The sequence below is a fragment of the Rhineura floridana genome, chromosome 7 (genome assembly GCF_030035675.1).
Source record: "Rhineura floridana isolate rRhiFlo1 chromosome 7, rRhiFlo1.hap2, whole genome shotgun sequence".
In the NCBI taxonomy this organism is placed as follows: Eukaryota; Metazoa; Chordata; class Lepidosauria; order Squamata; family Rhineuridae; genus Rhineura; species Rhineura floridana.
Window position 1 is genome coordinate 100,894,852 of NC_084486.1, and position 24,211 is coordinate 100,919,062.

The following is a 24,211-nucleotide window of genomic DNA, read 5'->3' on the forward strand; positions in this document are numbered from 1 at the left end:
TGTGACTCTTTAGGCTTATTACTAAAAAGAATTTTTAAAAGTGTTTATCGCCCGCCCACGTTCCCAACTGGTATCCCCAAGTTTGTCCTCAAAAAGCTGTGCTATGCAGCTCATTTTAAAGCAATGTTTCCTCTAATTCAGCCACCCAACATCAGGGTATTTCTGGCATATGCACCTGTTTCACAACTATCTGCAAGTCTCTCCGAGGGACACACAATGACATTTTGGGGATGGGGTGGGGATAAGACACTACCTACATTTAAAGTTAAAGGAAAATGTTTGGGGGAAGGAATCTTAGCTCTCCTAGCTATGCTGAAATTATTTCTCCTCCACATTAGGGAGAATATGGGTATTCTTCAGCAGCTGAGTATGCATATTTATAAACCAGGTTATTAAGATCCATGTTTCAGTCATTTATTTATCTGTTCTGTGCACTGTCTGATGTCTTAGCATCTCAAGAGGAGAGAAAATACTGCATTTAATACAAGGAAGCAACTTCACACAGACACTTGTACTAAGCAACTGCAGGAATGCTTATGCTGGGATGTCCTATAGTCAAGTTGCTTGAAAAGATGACTATACCCATCAAAGCTGACAAATGACAAACTTACATCTCATACCAGTGGGCAATCTCAAGTGACTGACTGAACAGTGACAAATAGGAAAGAATCAGGTGAGGGTGCAGGCAAGGCTCAGGAAAGAGTAGATTTTGAGGAGGTGCTTGGAGAAGAGGCTTGACAACCTGGGAGCAGAGAGACTGTTCCAGACATAGAACAGCATTGTGGAAGGCACGATGGTAGTGGTGACAGGAGTAAATTAGTGTAAGCTGGAAACAGCATCAAAACTGGAGAGTTGTCCATGTCTACATAAGCTGCTCAGAGATTTGAAGCACTTACGGGCTAGCATTAACAAGCAGGAAATGTAATGGATTCATAGAAGTGTCACTTTTAGAAAAGGGAGACCTGCACATCTTTCTCTCACTTGCAGTATCAGCGTTTTATTAAAAGGTGTCCAAAGAAGGAAATGCAGAACATACCTTTTCTACCTTCTTGTCAGAAATATCTTGCTTTTCTAGAACTGCCATACTCTCCTTCAGATTCTTCACTATGTCTGCAGGAGACTTGTGGGATTTGCCAAAGGGAAATGGCATGTTTGCAAGCTGAACGTGCCCTTCCTTCTAGAATTCCTCCTTCACCTGCAGATTAAAACAAAAAAATGAATGTAGTTAGGAGCAGTAAAAACAAAGCTTAGGACCATTGAGTCTAAGCAAGTAGGCACCACAATTCAACGTAATTTTTAGAGCTGAACCTGAAGCTTTCTAATTTCAAATACATGGCAGACACCAAATCCTATCAACTCACTTTTCAGCAAGATATTTTGCAACTTTTATTCAGAGCCAAAATCCTCTTACTGAGCCCTCCATGTCTCCCTTTGGCACTGATGAGAGGAGTTCAGGAGCTTTTGCTTCTATTTTAGAGTAAGTGCAGGTTGTTGTGACTACAGAGAAACTGTAGTTAGTGGAAACAAGACAAGCTGAAATCATAGTTTACGAAGCTGGCTCGTTTTCACTAATGATAGTTAAAATTAACCATTTTTAAATTCAGATGCAATGCTAAACTGCTATACTGTGGTTATAAAAAATAGAATTACTTCTAATCTCCTCGTTGTGGCTGTGCCACACGACAGAGGAGAAATGCATGAACTTGAGACTTTTTGCAGCTTGTCCTCGTAAAACTAAACAATGGTTTAATGTTATGTGCATGTCCCAAGCTATGAAGGCACATGAGGCCAGCACCCTGCTGAAGCTAAGCAGAGTCAGGTCTGGTCAGTGCTTGGATGGAAGACCGCCTGAGAACCATACGTAAAGGCAGGGTATTTGTAATTAATTAATTAATTAATTAATATCATGAAGGCACATAACAATAAATATATGATAAAAAAGGTATTTGACCAATACAGGGAACATTCCTTTTATCTCTTGGTCCCAACACTGAAGTAACTGTGTGCATGTGGGATCTCAACGCACAACAGAACTCCACAGAGGTTAAGACATGTCTATTTTTATATTATATTTTTCCAGTAGTTTTCTGATTAGAAGCATAGAATCATAGAGTTGGAAGGGGCCTTGTAGGCCATCGAGTCCAACCCCCTGCTCACAGCAGGAAATTCACAGCTAGAGCATCTCCCACAGATAGCTGTCCAGCCTCTGCTTGAAGACATCCAGCGAAGGGGATCCCACCACCTCCCTAGGCAGGCGGTTCCATTGCCGAACTGCTCTTACTGTCAAGAAGTTCCTTCTAATGTCCAATCTGAATCTATGCTCCTGCAACTTAAAACCATTAGACCTAGTCCTACCCTCTGGGGCAGCAGAGAACAAATCTGTACCCTCCTCTATGTGACAGTCCTTCAGGTACTTAAAGAGTGCAATCATGTCACCCCTCAGCCTTCTCTTCACCAGACTGAACATGCCAAGTTCCTTCAACCTTTCCTCATAAGACTTGTTCTCCATACCAGCTATCATCCTCGTCGCCCTCTTCTGAACCTGCTCTAACTTGTCTGTATCTTTCTTAAAATGAGGTGCCCAGAACTGAACAGAGTATTCCAGATGAGGCCTGACTAATGCAGAATATAGTGGGACTATTACTTCCCTCGACCTGGAAACTACAGCTCTGTTTATGCAGCCCAAAACCGCATTTGGCTTTTTTGCCACAGCATCACACTGCTGGGTCATGTTCAACTTGCGATCCACTACAATTCCAAGGTCCTTCTCACACGCACTACTGCTAAGCCGGGTATTTCCCATCCTGTACCCGTGCATTTTGTTTTTGTGGCCTAAATGCAGAATCCTGCATTTGTCTTTATTGAATGTCATTTTATTAATTTCAGCCCAGTTTTCTAGTCTATCCAGGTCCCTTTGGATTTTATTCCTGTCTTCCATTGCGTTAGCTATCCCTCCCAGTTTCATATCATCCGCAAACTTCATAAGGCTTCCCTCCACCCCATCATCTAAGTCATTGATAAAAATGTTGAAGAGTATCGGCCCCAGGACAAAACCCTATGGCACTCCACTCGAAACCTCCTTCCAGTCCGAAGCAGAGCCACCAACGACCACTCTTTGAGTACGGTTTTCCAACCAGTTGTGAATCCACCTGACAGTATTTCCATGTAGTCCACATTTGACGAGTTTGCTAATCAAAAGGTCATGGGGGACTTTGTCAAACGCTTTGCTGAAATCTAGATAGATGACATCTACAGCATTGATACTCTATAGTTTCAAACAAAGATTCAACTAATATTTATATTAGAGGTTACTGTCCAAAAGCCACTTGCTGGTCAACTGCATAAAATATAGACTAGAAGGTATTTCAAACATGAGAAGTATTCTGTAAGTCAGCAAACCTTTCCAGGTAATATTTACAGTTTGATTATTCAAGTACATAATACATAACAATAAAAGCTTTAGCAGCCCCACTGTTAATATGGATATGCTAATTAATAAATGTTTCCTTAAATTACTTCATGACTGGACTTCCAGAGTTCTCGACAGGATATAAGTGAACAGAAAAGTCTGTGCTTAAAAAAATGCTGATGGGTTGTTACTCCTGTGGCAAACAAAAACAAAAGGACAGTTGAAGCTGACGGAGCAGAGGTCACAATGTCATTACAAAGAATGGCTGTTCCTACCTGATATAAATTAAAATAGCCCACACTCTGGGTCAGGAAGCAAATTGCTACTGCTCGGTTTACAACAAATATAAATAATAACCTTCATTGAAACAATGTGGGGATGAACAGTGAAACTTGGCACAATTCTATGGGTTCACAATTTCAAGCCTGAATATTTCCATCACTCAGGTCATTCACAGATTTCAGCTGTTCTAAAGCCATTATTTGCCAGTAAGAGACAACAGTGATTCTAATTTGCAAAGAGTGCAAATATATAATTGTGGTCGTCAGTGAGGCAGTGGAAGTTACAAGTAAGAAAGGCCTGAAAATCACCACAAATGATACTTCGCTAGCCTTGCTTTTTTTAGATGAGAATGCTCTTTTATGAGCACTCATCTCCACTGCACACAACTTGGTGTCTTTAGACATTACACCATATGGTGAAAAGAAGGGAAGGGGTACTCAGCTGTATCATTGTTGCTATGTGTTGTATCATGGGAACTTGTACATATCACCTGTGGGACACAATGTACATAACGCACACTTCTGGAATTTCTACAGTCTGTCACAAGGGAGATGTAACACCTGAAAGGAAAATATGCACACCACTAGTATAGGATGCATGTCTGCTTTTTACAGATCCTTTTACATCCAAAGTGGACCAAACAGAACAAATCAATCTACAAAACCAGATGTCAACTTTTGAAAAAAGTTTTAGTTATTACCTAAATGCCAGCCAGGAATCAAAAAGCTACACAGACTAATGCTAGGAGCTTGCACTACCTCCATTTTTTATTTTACTTTTTTCTTGGGACAACAGACAACTATGCCATATCATGAACTGCACCTTTAAAAAAAGCAATTCAAAAGCAATTTGCCATGGCAGAGAGGGCTGCTGATCAAGAAAAACGAGTCCAAATCATTCTTGGGCTCAAGGAACAAGTTTTAAGTACCCTGCAAATACAGAGTTCTATCTAATATTAGTCAAATTCAGAGAAGAGCACTTTGAATTTAGCAGACACAAGTTAGTCATGTTCATTAATTTCAAGAGCCTATTTCAAGTATGACTTACGTTAGATACAACCCACAGGTTTTGGGTTTATATTTTATAACATCATCACCACTAGCCCTATCTGATATATGAAAAAAATGAAGGATCTTTTATGCTTGGAAATCTAGAGAACACATTAGCAGGGCTAATTATCTACTTAGAGTTTCATAATTTTGGTATATCTACTGTTGGTGGCAGCACTTTTGACATTTTATCATAAAAGTGAGCACACAAACACAAGGAACAGCAAAACTGAGTAAAAAAGCAACTTATACAACACCGACATAATGAATATGCTTTTGCCATCAAGAGAACTATACTAATCTGTTTAGGTACATATAGAAGATCCACTATTTCCATGTGCTCCAGTGCACTCATTTGCTTAGCTTCCTACAGTAGACAGAAACTAATAAAATGTTTGGGTTGTATCCAAAGCTGTCCATATATGAACGGAACGAACCTTTGCTCAAACAACACTACTTCACTTTCCTCTCCTCCACCCTACAGCTCCACACACCTTCAAAACCAGTTCTGAAGGGTTGGTGGACCCTCCAGAACAGATATTGGGAACATACAGGAAACAGGAGGGGGAGGAGAGGAAGTTGTCCCAATGAACGAGCAGGTCTGTTTGCACAATGCTAAATTCCACCCTTCGTCATGAAAACAATTTAGGCTACCTATATAAATATACATCACTTAATTTATAATTTATGTAATTTATAGTACCAATAAGTGTAGCAAAGAAAGAGTAAACAATATATAAATAAGGTTAAGGACTGTCCTCTGTCACTCAAAATAGTAAGATGTTTAGAGTCCTATTTAAAATGACATTTCTCTAGAGGTGGTGAAATACGTCTGTTTCAAGATAGCTGTCATTATGTATTATGAATTTCTCAGATATGTATGCTAGATAAACTTCGCATGCACTATTTTGGGATATTTGCAAATGTTTTTCATTTGATGATTAAGCAATTGAATAGATTTCAACTCCAAATGTCTGTTTATTTCTCTGCATGCTGGAAGCATGAATGACAGGAGGAAAGAAAGTTATCTGAAATTGCGACTACTTTTGCTGCAGGTGGAAAATGCCAAGTCATGATTTATGAAGAGACAATGACAACATTTGAGGAATTATGGAAAAATTCAACCTTCCTCATCTGTTCTGCAGAAAGAGGAATTAGGTGCCACTTGATATTTGCTTGAAAACAGGCAAGCGGACCACATCAAATGATGGCGTTACCACAGTCAGCAAATGGTTCACTCAAGTCCTCAAGACTAAACAGCATAAGGACAACAGTGTTTTTTTTTTATCAAACCAACATGGCAATTTTTAGGAGCATGCTAGTCTATCAATTTGATGTAAGGATGCCACAACATTAATGTTGAGAGTATTTAACTAAAATGCATGCAGGAAACTGAATGATGAGAGCCCTTTGCATTAATTAGTAGTTTACTGTAAATTCAATATATGTGTGTGTGTGTACTGCCTTCAAGTCAATTCTGACTTATGGCGACCCTATGAATAGGGTTTTCATGAGGCTGAGAGGCAGTGACTGGCCCAAGATCACCCAGTGAGCTTCATGGCTATGTGGGGATTCGAACTCTGGTCTCCCAGGGAGACTAAATCGCATTCACCTTGAAGATAAAAGTACTTTAGCAACTTTACAGTGCTCTGCTGCAGTTCTCTAAGCTTTATCTTGCTACAGCTCCTGAAGCATGTTGAATCAAGAATAGATGCAACGAAGCATCTTTTTCCTTCAAGCAATGCATGAACAATCCTCCACTAAAGTGAATTCACTCTAAGAAATTAGCAACAGGATGCCATTTTTATCCTAATGAAACTTGCTGTATTGCAGAGTTAATTATTCTGTCTAGTTTTCAAATGATACACATTGTTTTTCCTTAAATAAAATCACCTAACCAGATCAAAATATGCACTTGAAGGGTTCAAAAGGCATACTGATAAACCTCTTCTGAAATAAATATACTCAGGAGAAGCAACCCTCCTTTTCAGTACTAATGGGGTTAAAGGAAGTACTTCTTTACTCAGCGCATAGTTAAACTATGGAATTTGCTCCCACAAGATGCAGTAATGGCCACCAGCTTGGATGGCTTTAAAAGAAGATCAGACAAATTCATGGAGGACAGGGCTATCAATGGCTACTAGCCGTGATGGCTGTGCTCTGCCACCCTAGTCAGAGGCAGCATGCTCTGAAAACCAGTTGCCGGAAGCCTCAGGAGGGGAGAGTCTTCTTGCACTCGGGTCCTGCTTGCGGGCTTCCCCCAGGCACCTGGTTGGCCACTGTGAGAACAGGATGCTGGACTAGATGGGCCACTGGCCTGATCCAGCAGGCTCTTCTTATGTTCTTAATTCATTGTACTGCATACAAGGAATAGCACAGCAAGTGGATTGCATACAAATACATAAATGATCTCCTCATCCATTTTCACCGATACCATTAGTCTGGAGCAGTAGTGACTACCTGTGGCCCTGCAGATTATGCTACCCTCCAGTTCCCATCTTCTATAACTATTAATCATGCTGGCTGGAGCTGATGCGAGTTGGGAGTCCAAACAACTTTGGCAGGGTCGCATGCTAGCCACATCTGCTCTAGAAGTACAATGTGTGGCCTTTTGACTTCTAAAAGCTTTAGATCCTATCTGTAATCACCATATGTATGAACTAGCACTTACATATAGGAGATACACATGCCACAATTTACAGAATCACAAATTTGCTTCATTCAAATGGGCCCTTTGGGCAAGTGCCTTCAAATTATAAGGCCAGCAGTGCCCACTCAAACCCAATTTTTTTTTGGGGGGGGGATGTTTAAAAAGTGATTTATAAGCCTTTTGTGCCAGAAGACAAATCATTCTTTAATTAAACAAGCTGAGTTTAAAGAGCTCACTTCCTTGAAGTCCAATTCCTCCTACCTCTCTTAGACTTTCCTGGGTTTCCACTTGTTACATATAAAATGTAAATGTACTGCCTTCAAGTCGATTCCGACTTATGGCAACCCTATTAACACGGTTTTCATGAGGCTGAGAGGCAGTGACTGGCCCAAGGTCACCCAGTGAGCTTCATGGCTATGTGGGGATTTGAACCCTGGTCTCCCAGGTCCTAGTCCAACACCTTAACCACTACACCACACTGGCTCTCTCATTACATATATTCAGGATAAAAAAATAAATCTCTTTAAGTAGTAGCTACCTGTGCATGAAGGGCACAATGGCCTCATTCTCACACATTAACTCATGCTCAGAAATAAACCATGGGTTGCTGCTCCATCACACCCACCTCACTCCAAACCATGGCTTTATGTGTGAACCAATGCTTGTAGTTTGTCTCTCATATTTTGTTTCAGCCAGCGAGGTCTATATGTCTGTGTCTATATGTGTGTGTGGATGGTAGAGACGAAGCATCTTCCCTTCTGTTAAAAAAATTATCTAAGATGAAGCTTTAGTTGTTCATCAAATCTCTCAAGATGAAGATTTCTCAGCTGCACCACTGGGGAATGGAATACTGCCTGGAACAAGACTTTTGCTTATCCTCTTAATCCCTGGTTAAGTAAACCAAGCTTCAACCACTTCCTCTCTGTTTTTTCTTATGTCACTATTCCCTTTCACATAATATTACTTATGCCCCAGGGCCTGTTCACATAAAACCAAGGCTCTTATCCAGGGGAAGTACATACGTTTGAATTAATTTAGCACAGAAGTCATGAACCCGCTAAAGGAGACGGATTAAAATAATATTATATGCACACCAAATCTTTGGCCATGGATTAAATTCCCCTGCATAAAACCACACTGGGAAGGAAATAGGTCTGTAACTCAACCAAATTCTAGTATCTGTTTTTTCTTTAAACATACAATACCTTGTTTACAAAGAACAATGAATGTTTTGGGTGTGACTTATAAGGAAGCAAGTGTGCAGTAACTGACCATCCTGAAAAATAAATTTTTAGATATTTTTTAAAAAAAGATATGATCCCCTCCCTTGTCATATTTGAAATCGCTTTATCCAGTGGCGTACCAAGCAGGGCTGTGGAGTCGTTACGTCAAACCTTTGACTCCGACTCCTCTATTTTTCTACTGTCCAACTCTGACTCCTTCATAAATCGCAAATGTATATTATTTATTTATTTATTTATTTATTTATTATTTGATTTATGTCACGCCCTTCCTCCCAACAGGAGCCCAGGGCGGCAAACAGAAATGCTAAAAACACTATAAGACACCATAAAAAGACCTTAAAATACATTAAAAAAATAAATTATTAATTTTATTTTGAAGCTGGAGTCAGTACATTTCTTCCGACTCCAACTCCACCCAAAATTGCTTCCGACTCCAACTCCACAACCCTGGTACCAAGGGTGGAGTGGTAGGAGTGGGTGCAGCCAATAAGGGGGTGCATTGTCTGAAACACGCTGTCAGCACTTGTATTGGCTCATAAGGATGGACAGAGAGCCCAAGCGCAAGATTGCCCACCGCCACAACCGTGAGAAACTGCTAGGAGAACACATGAAATTGACAAGATCCTTGTCTCTCTCTGAAGAAATCAAAAGGGGGAAGGGGAGAGGCTCCATCGCTTCCACCTCACTGAGCTTGCCTAGTCATACACATTGCTTCAAGTTAAAGTTGAAACTGACTAGCCCCAGTGGCTACCTGTCTGGGGCATTATATTAAAAAAAGGACTGTGAAATAAACAGTCAGGCAACCAAACAAGCCGATCGTTCCAGCCAGTCAGAAGCTGTTGAGGAATGTGAGCCAGACCAGTTTTCCCACCCCAACAATGGTGGGGTGGGGTGCTACCAAGCGAAGGAAACTTTATGACGGAAGTTTTTTTTTTTAAAACACATTCAGCAAAGGAAAGGAGACCATCACTTCCAGGGAAACTGAGATATCTTGCTGCTGTTTACTAAAAAATGATTACACTTGTCCCCACTTAAAAAAAAAAAAAAAGTCTACCAGAACCAGAAAAGAAGGGACTCATCGCATTTGGAAATCTCTGGCGACTTTTACTGGGACGGTCTACACGTATACTGTTGGCTGTTCACATTGCACATGCCAGAGGGATGGGAGGCGAGCGTGTATGGGTCGGGAAAGGCCCCCACGCCAAGCACATGTGAGCGAGCAAGCGCACACGCCCCAGAGTGCACCGCTCCTTGGCTTTTGGGGGGCGGAGGGGGAGAAGATCTTGTCTGTGCGCTGACCAGCAACTTGAGCCAACGAGGCCATCCAAAATCCTGGAGCCCCAAACCGGCTCTATCTTGTCTCGGGTGTGCCAGCCCGAAATGGATAAACCCCCACCAGGAAAACTTCAACTGCGAGGGATTCTCTGCGGGCTGTTAACTGCATGCAAGGTGGACCTTTGCCCCTTCTTCTGTCTCCTCACCTCCTCAGTTCCCACCGTCATCGACACACACACACACACACACACACCCCCTTGCAAAGCAAATAGCTACAACGCCTTATTTGCAGGTTGCCACTTTTTCCCTTTTTTGTACTGTAATATTTTTTTTTTCTGGCATGATTATATATACAAAGTTCAATAAAAGAACATTTTCACTGTCTGCATTTCTTTCCTGGCCATTATTATTATTCGTTTCATTTCATGATTATTACTGAAAATAATTTTGTTGTATAGAGGAGGGGGTGCTAAAAAATGATCCGCTCCGGGTGTCAAATATGCTACGTACGCCACTGGCTTTATCAGCATTTGTTACATTTATATCATGGGTTTCTAGATGATCGGTCATCGGGCACTAACAGTATCTCCAGCAAGGCATCAAGTTCCCTCAGACATTTAGAATTGAACACAAAGTTACACATATATTTTCATGGCCAAGATATATTTACTCTTATTTTTGACATTATTAATATTTTGACTATGCAATATTAATAAGTAGTAGTTTATAACTGCCAATAATTTCTGACAGATGAAAAACACACTCAACTTTCTCTATGGTTAACACAATGATTTTGACCATAAGTGGTAAGGACGTTCAGTCAAACAGCTTCCCATTCCCCTCCTCCCTTTACCTGCAACCCCCATAAAGCCCTCGGAGGGTCAGGGGCCCTTTGAACAATCTGAGATCAGGCACAGATGGGCTGCTGGAGAGACAAGGGAACAGGAAACTTTCCTTCCATTATTTTTTAAGTTAATTTATGTTAGTATCCAAGCCAATATTTTAAAAAGTCTGAAGTACTTATGTGCAACACCAACCTACCTACTGTTACACTGTCTTTTCTAATAATTCCATATATAAATCTGAAATGGGTTGAGAGAGGAACAGTGTTAAAACAAATGCACGTCTTGTAAAAATACAGAAGCAGCAGACAAAAGCTTTGGAATCTGCAATGCTTGATAAACTTCGCAGAGCAAAGTACAATTAAACATTTGACTTCGATAAATACTTTACTAACCCATAACAAAGGCCACTAATCCACATGACCAAATCTTTGATCCACATGTATCGTATCATTTGCCTCCACTCATTTTTTAAAAATGCAACTGCCTCACAATCTGGTGTACAATCAAGAAAATACACAAAAAGGCAATTCATATAAATGCTAAAAATGTAAAATTCTATTACATGTAAACAAAAAATTGACTTTCCTAACCATTGGCTATATTTTGGCTCTCTTATGACAAAGTAGTTCAACATACATATTGTACCATTACATAATATTGGTCCTATCATTGACACAAGTCATCTTTTTTTTTTTTAAAGGGAATTAGTTGCCAGTGCAAGAACTCTGTCTATTGTCTATCCTTTTTCAATCTTCTCTGAAAAATTCCATTAGAGTGACCTATAAACCAATCAATACAATGTTTAGAATTTATTTTCAACCTCCAAAATAAAAGTGATTTATCCATGATTTTAAGACTCTTGTATGAATGATTACCAGTTCAGTCAAGAAAACAAAAACTGGTACCACTGATACAGTTAAGAGAAAGACTGTGTCAATATGACCCTGACATCACAGGATTTCAGAGTTATCCTATCACCAAAGGGACTCTGCCTTTTATTCACTCTTCCCCTTTCACTTGACCCCCCATTTAGGTAGCAATTTTTTCACATTGTCAGCAGAGAGAAATGCAACAGTAAACAAGTGCTGAGACACTGAAACTAAAAATGTTCAACAGCTAACTTTAATGCTCAACATAGATTGGCCAGACACATGGCTCGTGCAGCTCTTTCTCTTGTGCTTCTGAAATTTTCAGCACTGGTATTTTTTTTATCTACTGACCCATTTTCCATTATCCCTTTACTCTCAGACATGGTTTTCCTACAGTGGTTGTGGATTGGGTACCCAAGGCTTGCCATATTATAAACCAGTGGCTCCCAACTTTTTCTCCCATGAATCACGTGAAAATTTCTGATGATCTTGGCAGATCACTTAACGATTTCTCTGCCTGCTGTAGCAATTGTAATGTGCTGTGATAAATGCTGCATAATTTTTCATTATATTCTTTCTTGTATTTCTTATATTGTATACTATTATATTACAATTTGCATTCCATAGAATTCAAATTGTAACACAATAAAATATAATAAATAAAAAGCAATAAAAATACAATGGAAAATTGGCATGAATATTTAATGTGGACATGGTGCAGACCACATGAATGAAGCTCATGGACCACTGTTTCATGGACCACAATTTGGAAACACCTGTTATAAACAAAGGCAGTTGCATAGCAATTGTCTCTCATAGCTACCTCCAAGGTGACAGTTAATATAGGAATGAATTCTATAAACCTAGTGGGACCATCACCTAGTAGATCACGGTGTCAAGGGGAAAGCGGTAGCCTACCTCGCCTTCAAAAGAAACCTCTAAATAAGCAGAGATCTCAAAAATTAAGACACAGAAAGGTTTATCTTAGTTCAAAACAGAACATAAACACATTGAAAGTTGGGAGTGCCCTCCTACATAAGTTTCAAAACTGGTTTCATCCAACATGAAAACAAAGCACTTTTCCTAACCAGATGTTAGGACATGAGAGAGCAGTAGCACATTACCTACAACAGCCGAAACATGACATCAGTCCTGGCCCAGAGACCTACAAGTATGACAAAAGTGTGAGTACCAACTACAGCAGTCATCATTCCAAACAGTATTTTGGACTTGAGAGCAGAAATGTCTACCAATGACCGTTTTTGTCCCTGTCTCCAGTACCTGCTTTTGTTAGAGGAAGATAGGGCTGGCAGACAGCGGTCTGCATAAAGCCTCAGAGAGTTCATGATCAAATCAAGACTTGAATCAGGGACATCCTGATTCATACTTCAAGGTTTTGAAGGACTATACTCCCCAGCCCCTGAATTCATGACTGGTCAACTTCAACTGGAAAGTCCTAAAATGAGCAGGGGCCTACAGATTTATTTATTTTATTATTTTATTATTTAATTTATATCCTGCCCTTCCTCCCAGCAGGAGCCCAGGGCAGCAAACGTAAGTGCTAAAAACACTTTAAAAACATATTTAAAAACATTTTTTTAAAAAGCTTTCAAAACATCTTTTTTTAAAAAGGTTAAAACATTTTTTAAAAAAAGGTTTAAAAACATATTAAAAAACAATTCCAACACAGATGCAGACTGGGATAAGGTCTCAACTTAAAAGGCTTGTTGAAAGAGGAAGATCTTCAATAGGCGCCAAAAAAGATAACAGAGATAACATTCATGGCTCACTCCTGCAACTACCCTTCAAGTGTGCTTTTGGGAAAGGAGGATAACTCCTGAGCTCATGCTGTACTTTATCTACCCAACTAAGTGTGACACTAAAAAAAAAATCTCTTCCTCCCTTGTTGTAGGGCATGCAGTAATCCTAGCTACCAAAGATGTTGACTGTCTACCAAGACCATCCAAAATTTATGGGCTTCTACAAATGAGGACACTGAAGTTGCTCTATAAAATCATGGGCTTCGATTCAAAGCATTACTTTTGTTGAGCCCAAAGGTTTCCACAGTAGCTTTGAAAAGGAGGCCCTATAGCTCCCTTCATACATTATATCCTTCTTGTGTTGGGGTAACAACTGTAGAGAGGAGCCATATCATAGGGTGAGCCTACACATGCAAGCAGGCTTCTGTATACAGACATTACCCCAATGTGTGGAATGGTGTTATATGTGATCATGCTTCTTAACTGTGTGAAGGCGATTGCTTATATCTAACCCAATCCCAAACTGCTTTTCAAACACTCCTCAGGGCACTGTGTCATGTGACATGAGGACTGCTGCCTCAGAAACCCAAAGCCCCCTTGAGCGTGCATAGCTAGTTGTGCACTTCTTTGAATCCTGGTTATGATTTTTAAGGTTTTGTCACTGAGGGGGGGTTTCTTTCCTTTAAAACAGGGATGGGGAACCTTGGTCCTCCAAGTGTTGTGAACTAGAACTCCCATCATCCCTAATCGTTACACATGTTCGCTGGGGCTGATGCGAACTGGGGTCAAGCAACATCTTGGGGGGTCACAGGTTCTCCTTCTCTGCTTTAAACACAAGTCTACACTAGAGCAATATAATCAAGATTGCCAGCAACAGCAGTAGCCTTGGTGGGGATTCAGTACTTTTTCCCCCAGGAATGACTCGCCCAGTAATTGAAGCCAGAGCAGCTAGCGTGATCACAGCAAAGTATGTGATTTAAGCCTTTGCAGGATCATGGCTTTACTGTAGTACATGATAAAATAACTCATACTGAAACTTCTTGTGACAGGTAATGCTTTTTGCTCCCATACAAACACAATTTAAATTATCCCTTAATGAAATATTAGCTCAGAGTAATTTTTTTAATGTAATGAACAGTGACACACTGGAAAAAAGTACTGCTAATCACAAGAATTGTTTGTGATTGTAATCATGAGACTAAGGCATCTGGTTGCATAAACCTGAATTTGCAATCCATGCACAAGGTAGCCAAGAATACACTGAAACAGAAAACAAACCCCAATTCAGCTCTGCAAGTTTTAACATTTTCCATTTCTAAACCTGAAGTGTAAGTGCACTGGGTGAAAGTAATTCATACTGGTGGGCTAAATTTTAAATAATCCGCCTCCAATTGCTTTATTTTTAGTTCCAAGGATGACATTGTGGGAAGCAACGCCACATCACATTCAGTCTAAACAAAAGAATCCAATATATTTTAAACCTTAACCCAGAATCTTTTCTTCAAACCTAGTGGAATGGTAAGAGAAGGTACAAGTAATTGTTATAGAGCTGAAACATGGCATACAAAATAAAGTACCAACACCACTGTACTAAAAAGTTTGCTAAATCCAAAGGGAACTAATGTAACAATTACTACCACTTGATGGCCTCTATCTCCTATAGTATTATTCTTGTAATAGTATGTAACCCTCCAATATCTCTCAATACTACTAATACTTGAGGGAGGATGCTTATTACACAACACTGTAGATTAATTTATCACACTGGATATCATCACTGAACAATATATCCTTTTGTAGACCATTATATTTCCTGTGAAATAAACTTAAGTGATAACAAGACTAAACTTGACCAAAAAACCCAAAAAGCACTATGAAACAAAGCAGCATGTTCTTCAGTTACATCAACAGAAATTTGTTAACCTCATTTTGCACGTTGTTTGAAGAAAGTGACAGAGGCAAGAGGGATACAGCTACTGCTGAGGCAACATGTACACAAGGAAGTATAGAAACCAAAGAACAGATTTCTGTGTCAAGACTAAGAATCTCCAAGAAGGGCTTCCTTGCTGGGCTTCAAGAGACAATACTTGCTTAATGAAGACCAAGTTGATGTGTGTGCCAACCATTTCAACAGAGAAAAGATAGGAAGCTGCAACTATGTAGATAAAAGGCTTAATAAAATTTGATGCAGAGGCATAAAAAGTGGGGGCAAGAATTTATTTTGTTTGTCACCATTTTTAATTTAGCTGTAAGAGAGGCAAAGTGTCATCATAAGAGACAGCTTCGGCTATGGGGCGGCATACAAATGCAATAAATAAATAAATCATAACTCCTCAAGATTCAGCACAATAACAGAGTACCAGTCTCCACTACACTCTCACCTGGTCACTTTCGAGAACCCGACAGTTCAGATGCTTTTACCACGCTGTATGATTTTACAGAAAGCAAGTACATGTGCCAATACTGTAAAATGAACCAATTTCTTGTAGATGCCAGTATGCCATACTGAGCAGAATGATGGATGAAATATCAACTACAAGAAAACTATGCCAATGATATGGTCACCACACATGAGAAGCGTCATGAGCTTTTGCAATCCATTAATCAAAACCCTTACCGATAAGTGGTATAAAGAGAGAAGCAGTAGCATTATCAAAGAATGCCACAGGGAAGTTACATTGCAGCTGTGATGTTCTGTAAATTTACGTAGCCAGTAGTAGATATTCTTGATAGTTTTCAGATTTGAGACTGAATGTGAAAATGATAGGCTCTCACCAACCAGCTTAGGATAGGGGTAGAGAACAGGGCTTGCCCCACAGTTGCAATGAGCTGCATAGGCACTTAGAGCATACCCAAAGCTCTATGTGGCATTACATTCGAGACCCATCATCCCCCTTGGGGCCACACAAAATTTCTGGATCCCTGTACATATTTGCAGTAAGTGACCAGATGAAGAAATGTAGATTGATGGCACTAACACTGTCACCAACACTTTATTATTGTTCAAAGGTAAAAGTGATCAAAGATAAAATGTAGTGGCACTGATTGGTATAAATCCACACACAACACCACGGAACAAGCATAGCAGCTACTCAACCAACTTTAGATGTTAAGCTGGCAGTTGGCAATTCTGACACAATGATGGTATTCAGTGCCTTTGAGAACACTGGTCATGGTCATCATGTGGCCATTGTTGGCAAGGATGCAGACTCACTTGCATTGTTTTACATGCAGCTAATGCATGCAGATCCAAAACAAGGAACTCTCCTGTTGAAGCCAGAAACAAACAACACGTCCAACTGCCATCTATAGCTTACAGGCAGTACAAAAAGGGAAGGGGGGAAGCATTTCCACTCACTGAGTGCAATACAACATCAGGAATGGTCAGCCAAGCTAAGAAGGCATTTGAGTTCTTGCAGACTCACAGCTATGCAATAATGTTTCTGTATTCAATGATCCTCACACCATATACGATGCTTTAGCTGCATGGGAGTCCTTTATACTTGTTCTGTGCCAGAGAAGTGGAACCTATGGCCCACTAGATATTGTTGGACTCCCAAATCCCATTAGCCCTAGTCAGCATGGCCAGCACTACAACAGCTGGAGGGCCACAGGTTCCTTATCCCGGCTCTATGCAGGACACAGTGATGAGTGTTTGAAGTAAGGAACTGGCTGATAAGCAGATGCCTTCCAATATACAAAGTAACATCAATGTTTGACATGAGAATTCTACCACAACTTCTGTAACTGCATAGCACATATTCAGAGTTTGCTGTCAAGTACAGCTGTCTGTGGTGACTCTGTGACCACTTCAGTGGAAATGGAAGTGCACCAAAGGGTACTTAACATAACTGCCAACACACTAAAAAAGCCTAGTACTGAGAAGTTTCTCAAGCTAGATAGCTCTGGCTGTACCTCCACATGTACTCTAGCATGTGACTGTCACAAAGCATTACTGATATTCTTACCAGGAAGCGTGAACTGCTGAGGCACGTCATGAAGAAATGCAAAAAACGCAGAGACTGATGACTGACATTTATTGCTATGTTGAGTCAACTAATCTAGACTATGACAACATTGATTCTACCTTGATGGAAGCTCCATGATCAGAATTTCTACTTCAAATGATACCCTCATATTTGATGGTATCAAATTTATGTGCTGTACACACAACAAAATTGGCCATTTGTACAGTTCAGCGATAATCATAACACAGAGATTATATTGTTTAGGACACAGCAGCTTTTATTATATAAACTATTATTTGTAAATTATCCTCTTTCATTGAATCTACTTTGGCTTTTCTTGAATTTGAAGTTAGAACAGCTTTTAGTCTAACTTGACCAATGAACAGGACATTTTGGAACAGAACATACGTAAACTAAGCATATAATGAATACATGACATAACTGCAATGTGGTGGTCATATTAGTGATTTAATGGGATTTTAGTATGATAAGAGCATTTTGTGTTACATATTTTGTGATCGGCTTTGTAGCAATTACACAGTCTGTCACAAGTCTGATGGTTCTACTGGACTATTATGACTCAACTTATCTCTACTTTCCCCATGTTTTCCAAGCTTTTACACAACAATATACACATTAAAATGGTCATAACCAATTCTTTACACAACTAATGATAATTAAAAGCAAACTATCAACTGCAAGTTGTCAAATTAATATTTTAATTGACTCAAAAAGCACACTGCATGAAACGTAAAAGATTTACCAAAATAATACAGTACCTAATACTTAAAAGGCAACTAAATTGGAATATACAATACACTGATTGTATTGGTCTAGGTATGACCAAGATAAATAATGGAAACCAAAAAACCCTCAAAACAAGAGGTTATTTACCATTTATTATTATTGCATTTATATCCCACTTTTTCTCCAAGGAGCTCAAAGTGGCGTACATGGTTCTCCCCCTCCTAATTTAATCCCCCACAACAACCCTGTGAGGTAGGTTAGGCTGAAAGGCAGTGACTGGGCCAAGGTCACCCAGTCTGCTTCATGGCTGAATGGGGATTTGAACCCTGGTCTCCCAGGTCCGAATCCAACACTCTGACCACTACACCATACTGGCTCTCAATTTATGACTGACAACCAGTAAAAGCATGAAAACCTTCTAGTTAAACATATTAATGGAAGGTAGCTTGAGAACTGTACATCAGCAACAAAACGTGGAGTTGAAAGCTACAGACCAATTACCCAGATTCAAAGTATAGATTAACACTAATGCCTGAAATCTGTCCGGGCCCACTATACCTGAAACCCAAATATCTTCTGGAGAGGCTAGCTAGTCTAGAGACACATTATTTGGCTGCCTGCAAGAGGGACCTTCTTGAAGAGTTTCTAAAATTCTCTAATGACTCCACAATGTCCATCTCTCCTTGGGTTTTAAAAGCTCCTTGGTTTTAAAATTCATCAGGATTTAACACCAATTCACAGGGCAATCCTATACAAGTCTACTAAAACTTGAGAGCCCATGCAGCATAGTGGTTAGAGTGTTGGGAAACCAGGGTTCAAATGCTGACTCAGCCATGAAGCTCGCTGGGAGACCTTGGGCCAGTCACTGTCTCTCAGCCTAACCTACCTCACAGGGTTGTTGTGAGGATACAATGGAGATATAGGAGAACCATGTTGCCACCTTGAGCTCCTTGGAGGAAAGAGAGGATATTTTATATATATAAATAATTTGATGTGTGTCAATTTCCCCCCCTTAAAAAGGAAGGAATCATACAGGAAGAATCTAAGGCGTTGCAACCAAATCACTAAGCCTACAACATAGTAAGTTCTAATTAATCCTTCAGTCAACCCATTGGCAAAAATGAGTCAGATTCTTCCTAAAGGTGGTAACTAACGGCCACCCTCTTTCTGAAACCATTTAGAGAGTAGTCCTAATGATAGATATACCCCCCTTCTATCTGTAAGAGTTCAAACTATGTTTAAATCAGTCTCCGACTACCACTTCCTGCCCAGGTCTAAACAAGGGTGGGGAACAGTCAAGCACGGTGAACAAAATGTATGAAGGACTAGTCAGAAGCCACTTAGAATTAGAGGCCTGCAAGATCATAGAACTAGAATACATCAAAAGATGAACCCCATCTTAAGGCATAGTTTGCTTTTCTATTTTTTACCAAGGGTAGATGGCACAGTCCTCAAGAGACTGTATCACTTCAGCATAAACATGGCAGGTGGGAAAAAGAATGTTCCTGCCACATGCATATGTTAATATAGTTTGACATATTTATAACACAATAATGTAAACACATATTAAAACAGACGTAATCTTAAAAGCCGAACTATAGACATAGTATGATCAGAGCTTGGAAAAGTTATTTTTTGAACTACAACTCCCATCAGCCCCAGCCAGCTGGCTGGGGCTGATGGAAGTTGTAGTCCAAAAAAGTAACTTTTCCAAGCTCTGAGTATGATAAAAACATATAACCCATTATAGGCAACATATTAACATTCTAACCAAACAAACATTACTGGTAAAATGTTGCTGTTTTTGAAAAAGGCTTCTTTCCAACAAGATAAAGAACCGCACTTAGTAATGCTAATGTTATTTGTTGTTGGCACTTTTTTATTACAGAAACCTTGGCATTTGGAGTCTACACTTACAAAGAAATCTCTGTGCTTTTCAACTCACCTCTCCTTCAAACAGAAATTCCAAATAATCAGCTTTTTTTTAATAGTAGGAGATGTACTAAGCAAAATATTAGAAAGTATAAACACAGAAGACCAGGCTTGGATAGTTATTTTTCAATCCAGAAAAAGAGTATCCATGGATTACTAAGGCACGTCCATGAGACTATTTAATAGAATAAGTAGCCAACAAAAAGCAACAATCTGGATCAACTGGTTCAGGATAAACAAAAACAGGATTCAGAACAGGTGGAAACAATGGGTTGTATTAAATGTGGTGTTAAGCAAATCCTTCAGTCAGTGTAAGGATTTCCCCTTGTGCAACAGAATAATCTCCCCCTCTTCTCCCCCATGTGCCCCCTACATCTATTCACCCAACCCTCCAGAGGAAAGGGGGGGGAAGTCATCAGGGCTAGTGCTAATCCTTGCATTAGCGTGATTTTTTAGTTGAATATTGACTAATATCTGTGGGGTTAAGGGGGGAGAAATAAATCATCCAAGGGAAGTGCATGCCTACAACTAATTTCATTACTTTCCCCAGTCTGGGAAAGGTTGGACCTGGTAGACTTATGAACACTCAAATGGCTATGGCCCTGACTTATTTTATCAGTTTCATCTGATAGAAAGGGATGTGGCCAGTTTACCAACCACCACCCATGCACTTGTAACCTTAGAAATTGAGTGTGTTCTATGCAAGGCTGTCATTCTATTCAGAAGCTCCAGCTGGTCCAAGGTATGGACAGTTAACACATTCAGCCCAAGCTTGCAAATTTACTTTATTTGGCTGTAACAAGTAAGAATCAACTTTAGGCAACACAGGAAGCTTTTGTAAATTAGTTCCTCTTTTCCCACTCTTTGGCCATTTATGTGATACAAACAAGTAATGCAAGCATATATTGGCAGGCAAAAAGTAATGTGTAAGCTAATAGGCTTTATGAAATCTGCAGTGCTACATTCAACCTATGGAAGTTACATGGACCTCTTCGTTGTGAGAGATTTCAGAGTGCCCTGCAATTTTGTTTGGGTCCTGGGTGACAGCCAGGGTAGAGTTCTAGGTTAGAGCCAGGAGGTCAAGAGGGAAGGTATATCAGAAGGAAAAAGGGTTACCATCAGTACCCAATCACAGTATTGATCATAGCTTTAAATTTATTAGTAGTTTATATGAATGGGTTCATTATATATTTTTGTAATATTTGTGCTTTTTTAAATTTGCTGCACACTGCTTAGAAATATTTTATATATTAAGCTGGATAGACATGGCCTTAAATAAAAATAACCACTAAAACATTTCCACATCAGCTCTGACATTTTTGATACTATATTCGTAGAAAAAGTAAAAAGATCCTACAGATCCCATTGCCATGTTCCACAGGACATATATACACTGCACAGAGAAACCCCGGTAGCTAATTAACTAACAAATGCAATCTGAATTTGATGTATACGAGTTGTGCCTGATATTTCTTCCCTGACTATTCACTTTCAGTCCTTCTATATTAAATTCTATCGGAAAGAGACAGCCACCTCAGGAGAAAAGTTGATCATTAAATAAAAAATATACAAGAACTTATAGTCATATGTTTAAAGCAGTATCAATTTTATCACTTCATAATACAGGTCTCAACATCAGACACTTCAAAAAAGATCAAGAAACCAAAGGTTTTACATGAGGTTTAAGTTGCCTGTACTCACAAATCTGTTCATAGTTCACTTCAGATTTGTAATGCAAATGACCATTATGGCCAATGATAGTTTTACATTCACATTACAAATTAATTGTAGAAGCTCAACTGAAAACTCATGCTAGAGTGCCATAACTCAGAGACTAACTTGACCACTCAAGTCACCCCATTCACAGCCAAAGGGATCCATAGTTCTCAGCAGCAGTTTAACAAAGGCTTATCTTCCTCCGTTTCCAAAATCTCTTTCAGAGAATCTCTGTAAAACTATCTCAATAAAGTTTGAAAATGAACTCTCCTGGGGCAGAAAAATAAATAAATTGTTATCTAGATATGGGGGGAGGGGATTCAAGCTCCACAGAGCTGTTTTGACATCCTTCTAAACCTATTAACTTCAGAGAAGCAGCAAAGTTTCCCACTTGACATGCCTGATATCAGAAAGATTGTGGAAAGGAAATATTATATGCAGTTTCATAATAATTTTAATTCTTTCAAGTGGGTATTGTGTAACAGCAAAGGAAATAGAACTTAATAGCAAACAATATTGAGTTGGTTCTTTTTGTTTTTTCCTTTCAAGTTGTGGATGTGCCACAAATGTCTAACAGAAGTACATTGTGGGGTGAGGGGTGGAGAGAGGGAAATAAGAAAAAGGTTGCTTGTAGCTTCTGAGGTCAGAGTCCTACTGACTAGGCAAATGCAGATGGATCTCACATTCTGTGTTTAGAAAGCAAAAGGATCACTTGGGAGTCTTTGGTGCCAGAGAGGATGCCACAAATTCCACATTGTTTCAAGTATCTGTTATTTTTAAAAGTGTATGTGCCAAAATTAGACAGGTTGCTTCAAAAGCACACCCTGTATTTGGATTACTCAGTACATCTTTCTAGTTTGGGATAAGAAGTAGAATGTCTCAGCTTCCTTAGACATCCTGGAGCCTGGAGTCTAAACGGCAAACACTGCTCATTTGAAAGCAAAGAAGTAGAAACTGCCATCCCCCAAAACAAGCCATCAATGTAGTCATATAGCCTTTTAATTCAGCATTTCTCTCATTGTCTATGGGAAACAATTGACTCTAGGCAACGGGCATATCCCCACTGATATCACAATTGCTGACATAATTGCTATAGGTTCATGGGCAGAACTATCCCCAGTGTAGCTCCACTACCAATCTATGTGGGATAGGCACCTCAAATTGCCCCTCAGGAGGAGGCGAAATAGGTAGCAACAGCAGAAGAATGAATACAGGAAAGCAGAGCAGTAGGTGGAGAATAGAGTCTTCTGCCAAGCTGAATACTACAGCTACTAGTTTCCAGCATCCAGAACTACTTTACCATTAACTTCCAGGCCAGCACACATAAAAGGAAGTTAGCAGGATGTCTCACAACAGCATCACATGGTAAAAGTCACCCATGACCTAATCAGGACCACTCACATATGGGGTAACTCTTCATACAGCTAACCTCAGGATCTTTTCCAAGTAAGTATTTTTGATTGGGCAAACCACCATGTCACTACATTGACCATACAGGGCTTTCAGTGACACTATACAGTAATACCTTCAGTTAACAAATCCTCAAGGAAAGAAGTTCCTTTAATTAAGTCTTTTTGGGGTGTGGGGGATGTATTCAGAAAGTGGCTCCTTGTCTACTGGACTGCAGCTGCTGCATGCAACTCTCTCATATGTGGATGGAATGGTGCTCCTTGCCAGGTGCCTCAGGTGCCCTGGAAGCACTATTTACTGCAGACACGTCTGCTTGAATGTAGGGAAGATGGCAAGAGATAGAAAGAGAGACCAAGCATAGGGTGATGGTGGCCGCTGCCCCCTTGCCTGCCTGCTCGAAAGTACAGAAAGGAGAACTGTGCTCAAAGCTTTAGATTGCTATAACAAGATGCTATATAATAAAAGACAAAAGACAAGGCAGGCATCCCTGGATGCATGTTGGAAGAAGCTTTCAAGTGGTCTATATGCAAGGCTTACCTGACCTGGTTGTTCCATTTCAGACACGCACTTTGTTAGTTTTGAATAAAAAGTTTGCTAAATTCTTTTTTGTGGTGTACCTATCTCTATTATTTCCATGTTATTCTTACCTCTGGCGCCAAAGTTTCTGTTAAAGAAGTAATATCCAGGAACACATATACTTCATTAACTGAGGTATTAACATACACAGAAACACTAGCGCAAAATGTCAAGATAGATCATGATATAATATCCATGTGGAGCGGGGAGGTGATGGTGCTTTAAGAATAATACATTCTGAAACAACTTTGTAAGGCAGAGGTGGGAAACTTAAAAGCTCAATATCTGGAGGGCCATAACTCCCATCAGCTCCAGGTAATATGACCAATGGTCAGATGATGAGTCCACAGGTTGCCCATTTCTATTGTAAGACTTAGATGTCTTACAGCACAATTCATCTACAAACAATTTCTTAAAACGCCTGTACGAGAGACACGAGAGGTTCTTTCTATTATTACTGGTATGACATGCTGCTCTTA

The 24,211-nt window shown here is 39.7% G+C and overlaps 1 protein-coding gene across 2 annotated transcripts in view; it reads right to left on the reverse strand.

Moving 5' to 3' along the window:
* CAB39 (calcium binding protein 39) overlaps nt 1–24,211 on the reverse strand; it is a 63,847-nt gene that overhangs the window by 29,771 nt on the left and 9,865 nt on the right. For both annotated transcript variants that reach the window (XM_061636720.1, XM_061636719.1), the window contains exon 2: nt 1,037–1,195. In XM_061636720.1, coding sequence (XP_061492704.1) covers nt 1,037–1,150 — 114 coding nt within the window. In that variant the 5' untranslated portion in view covers nt 1,151–1,195. The remainder of the gene's footprint in view (nt 1–1,036; nt 1,196–24,211) is intronic.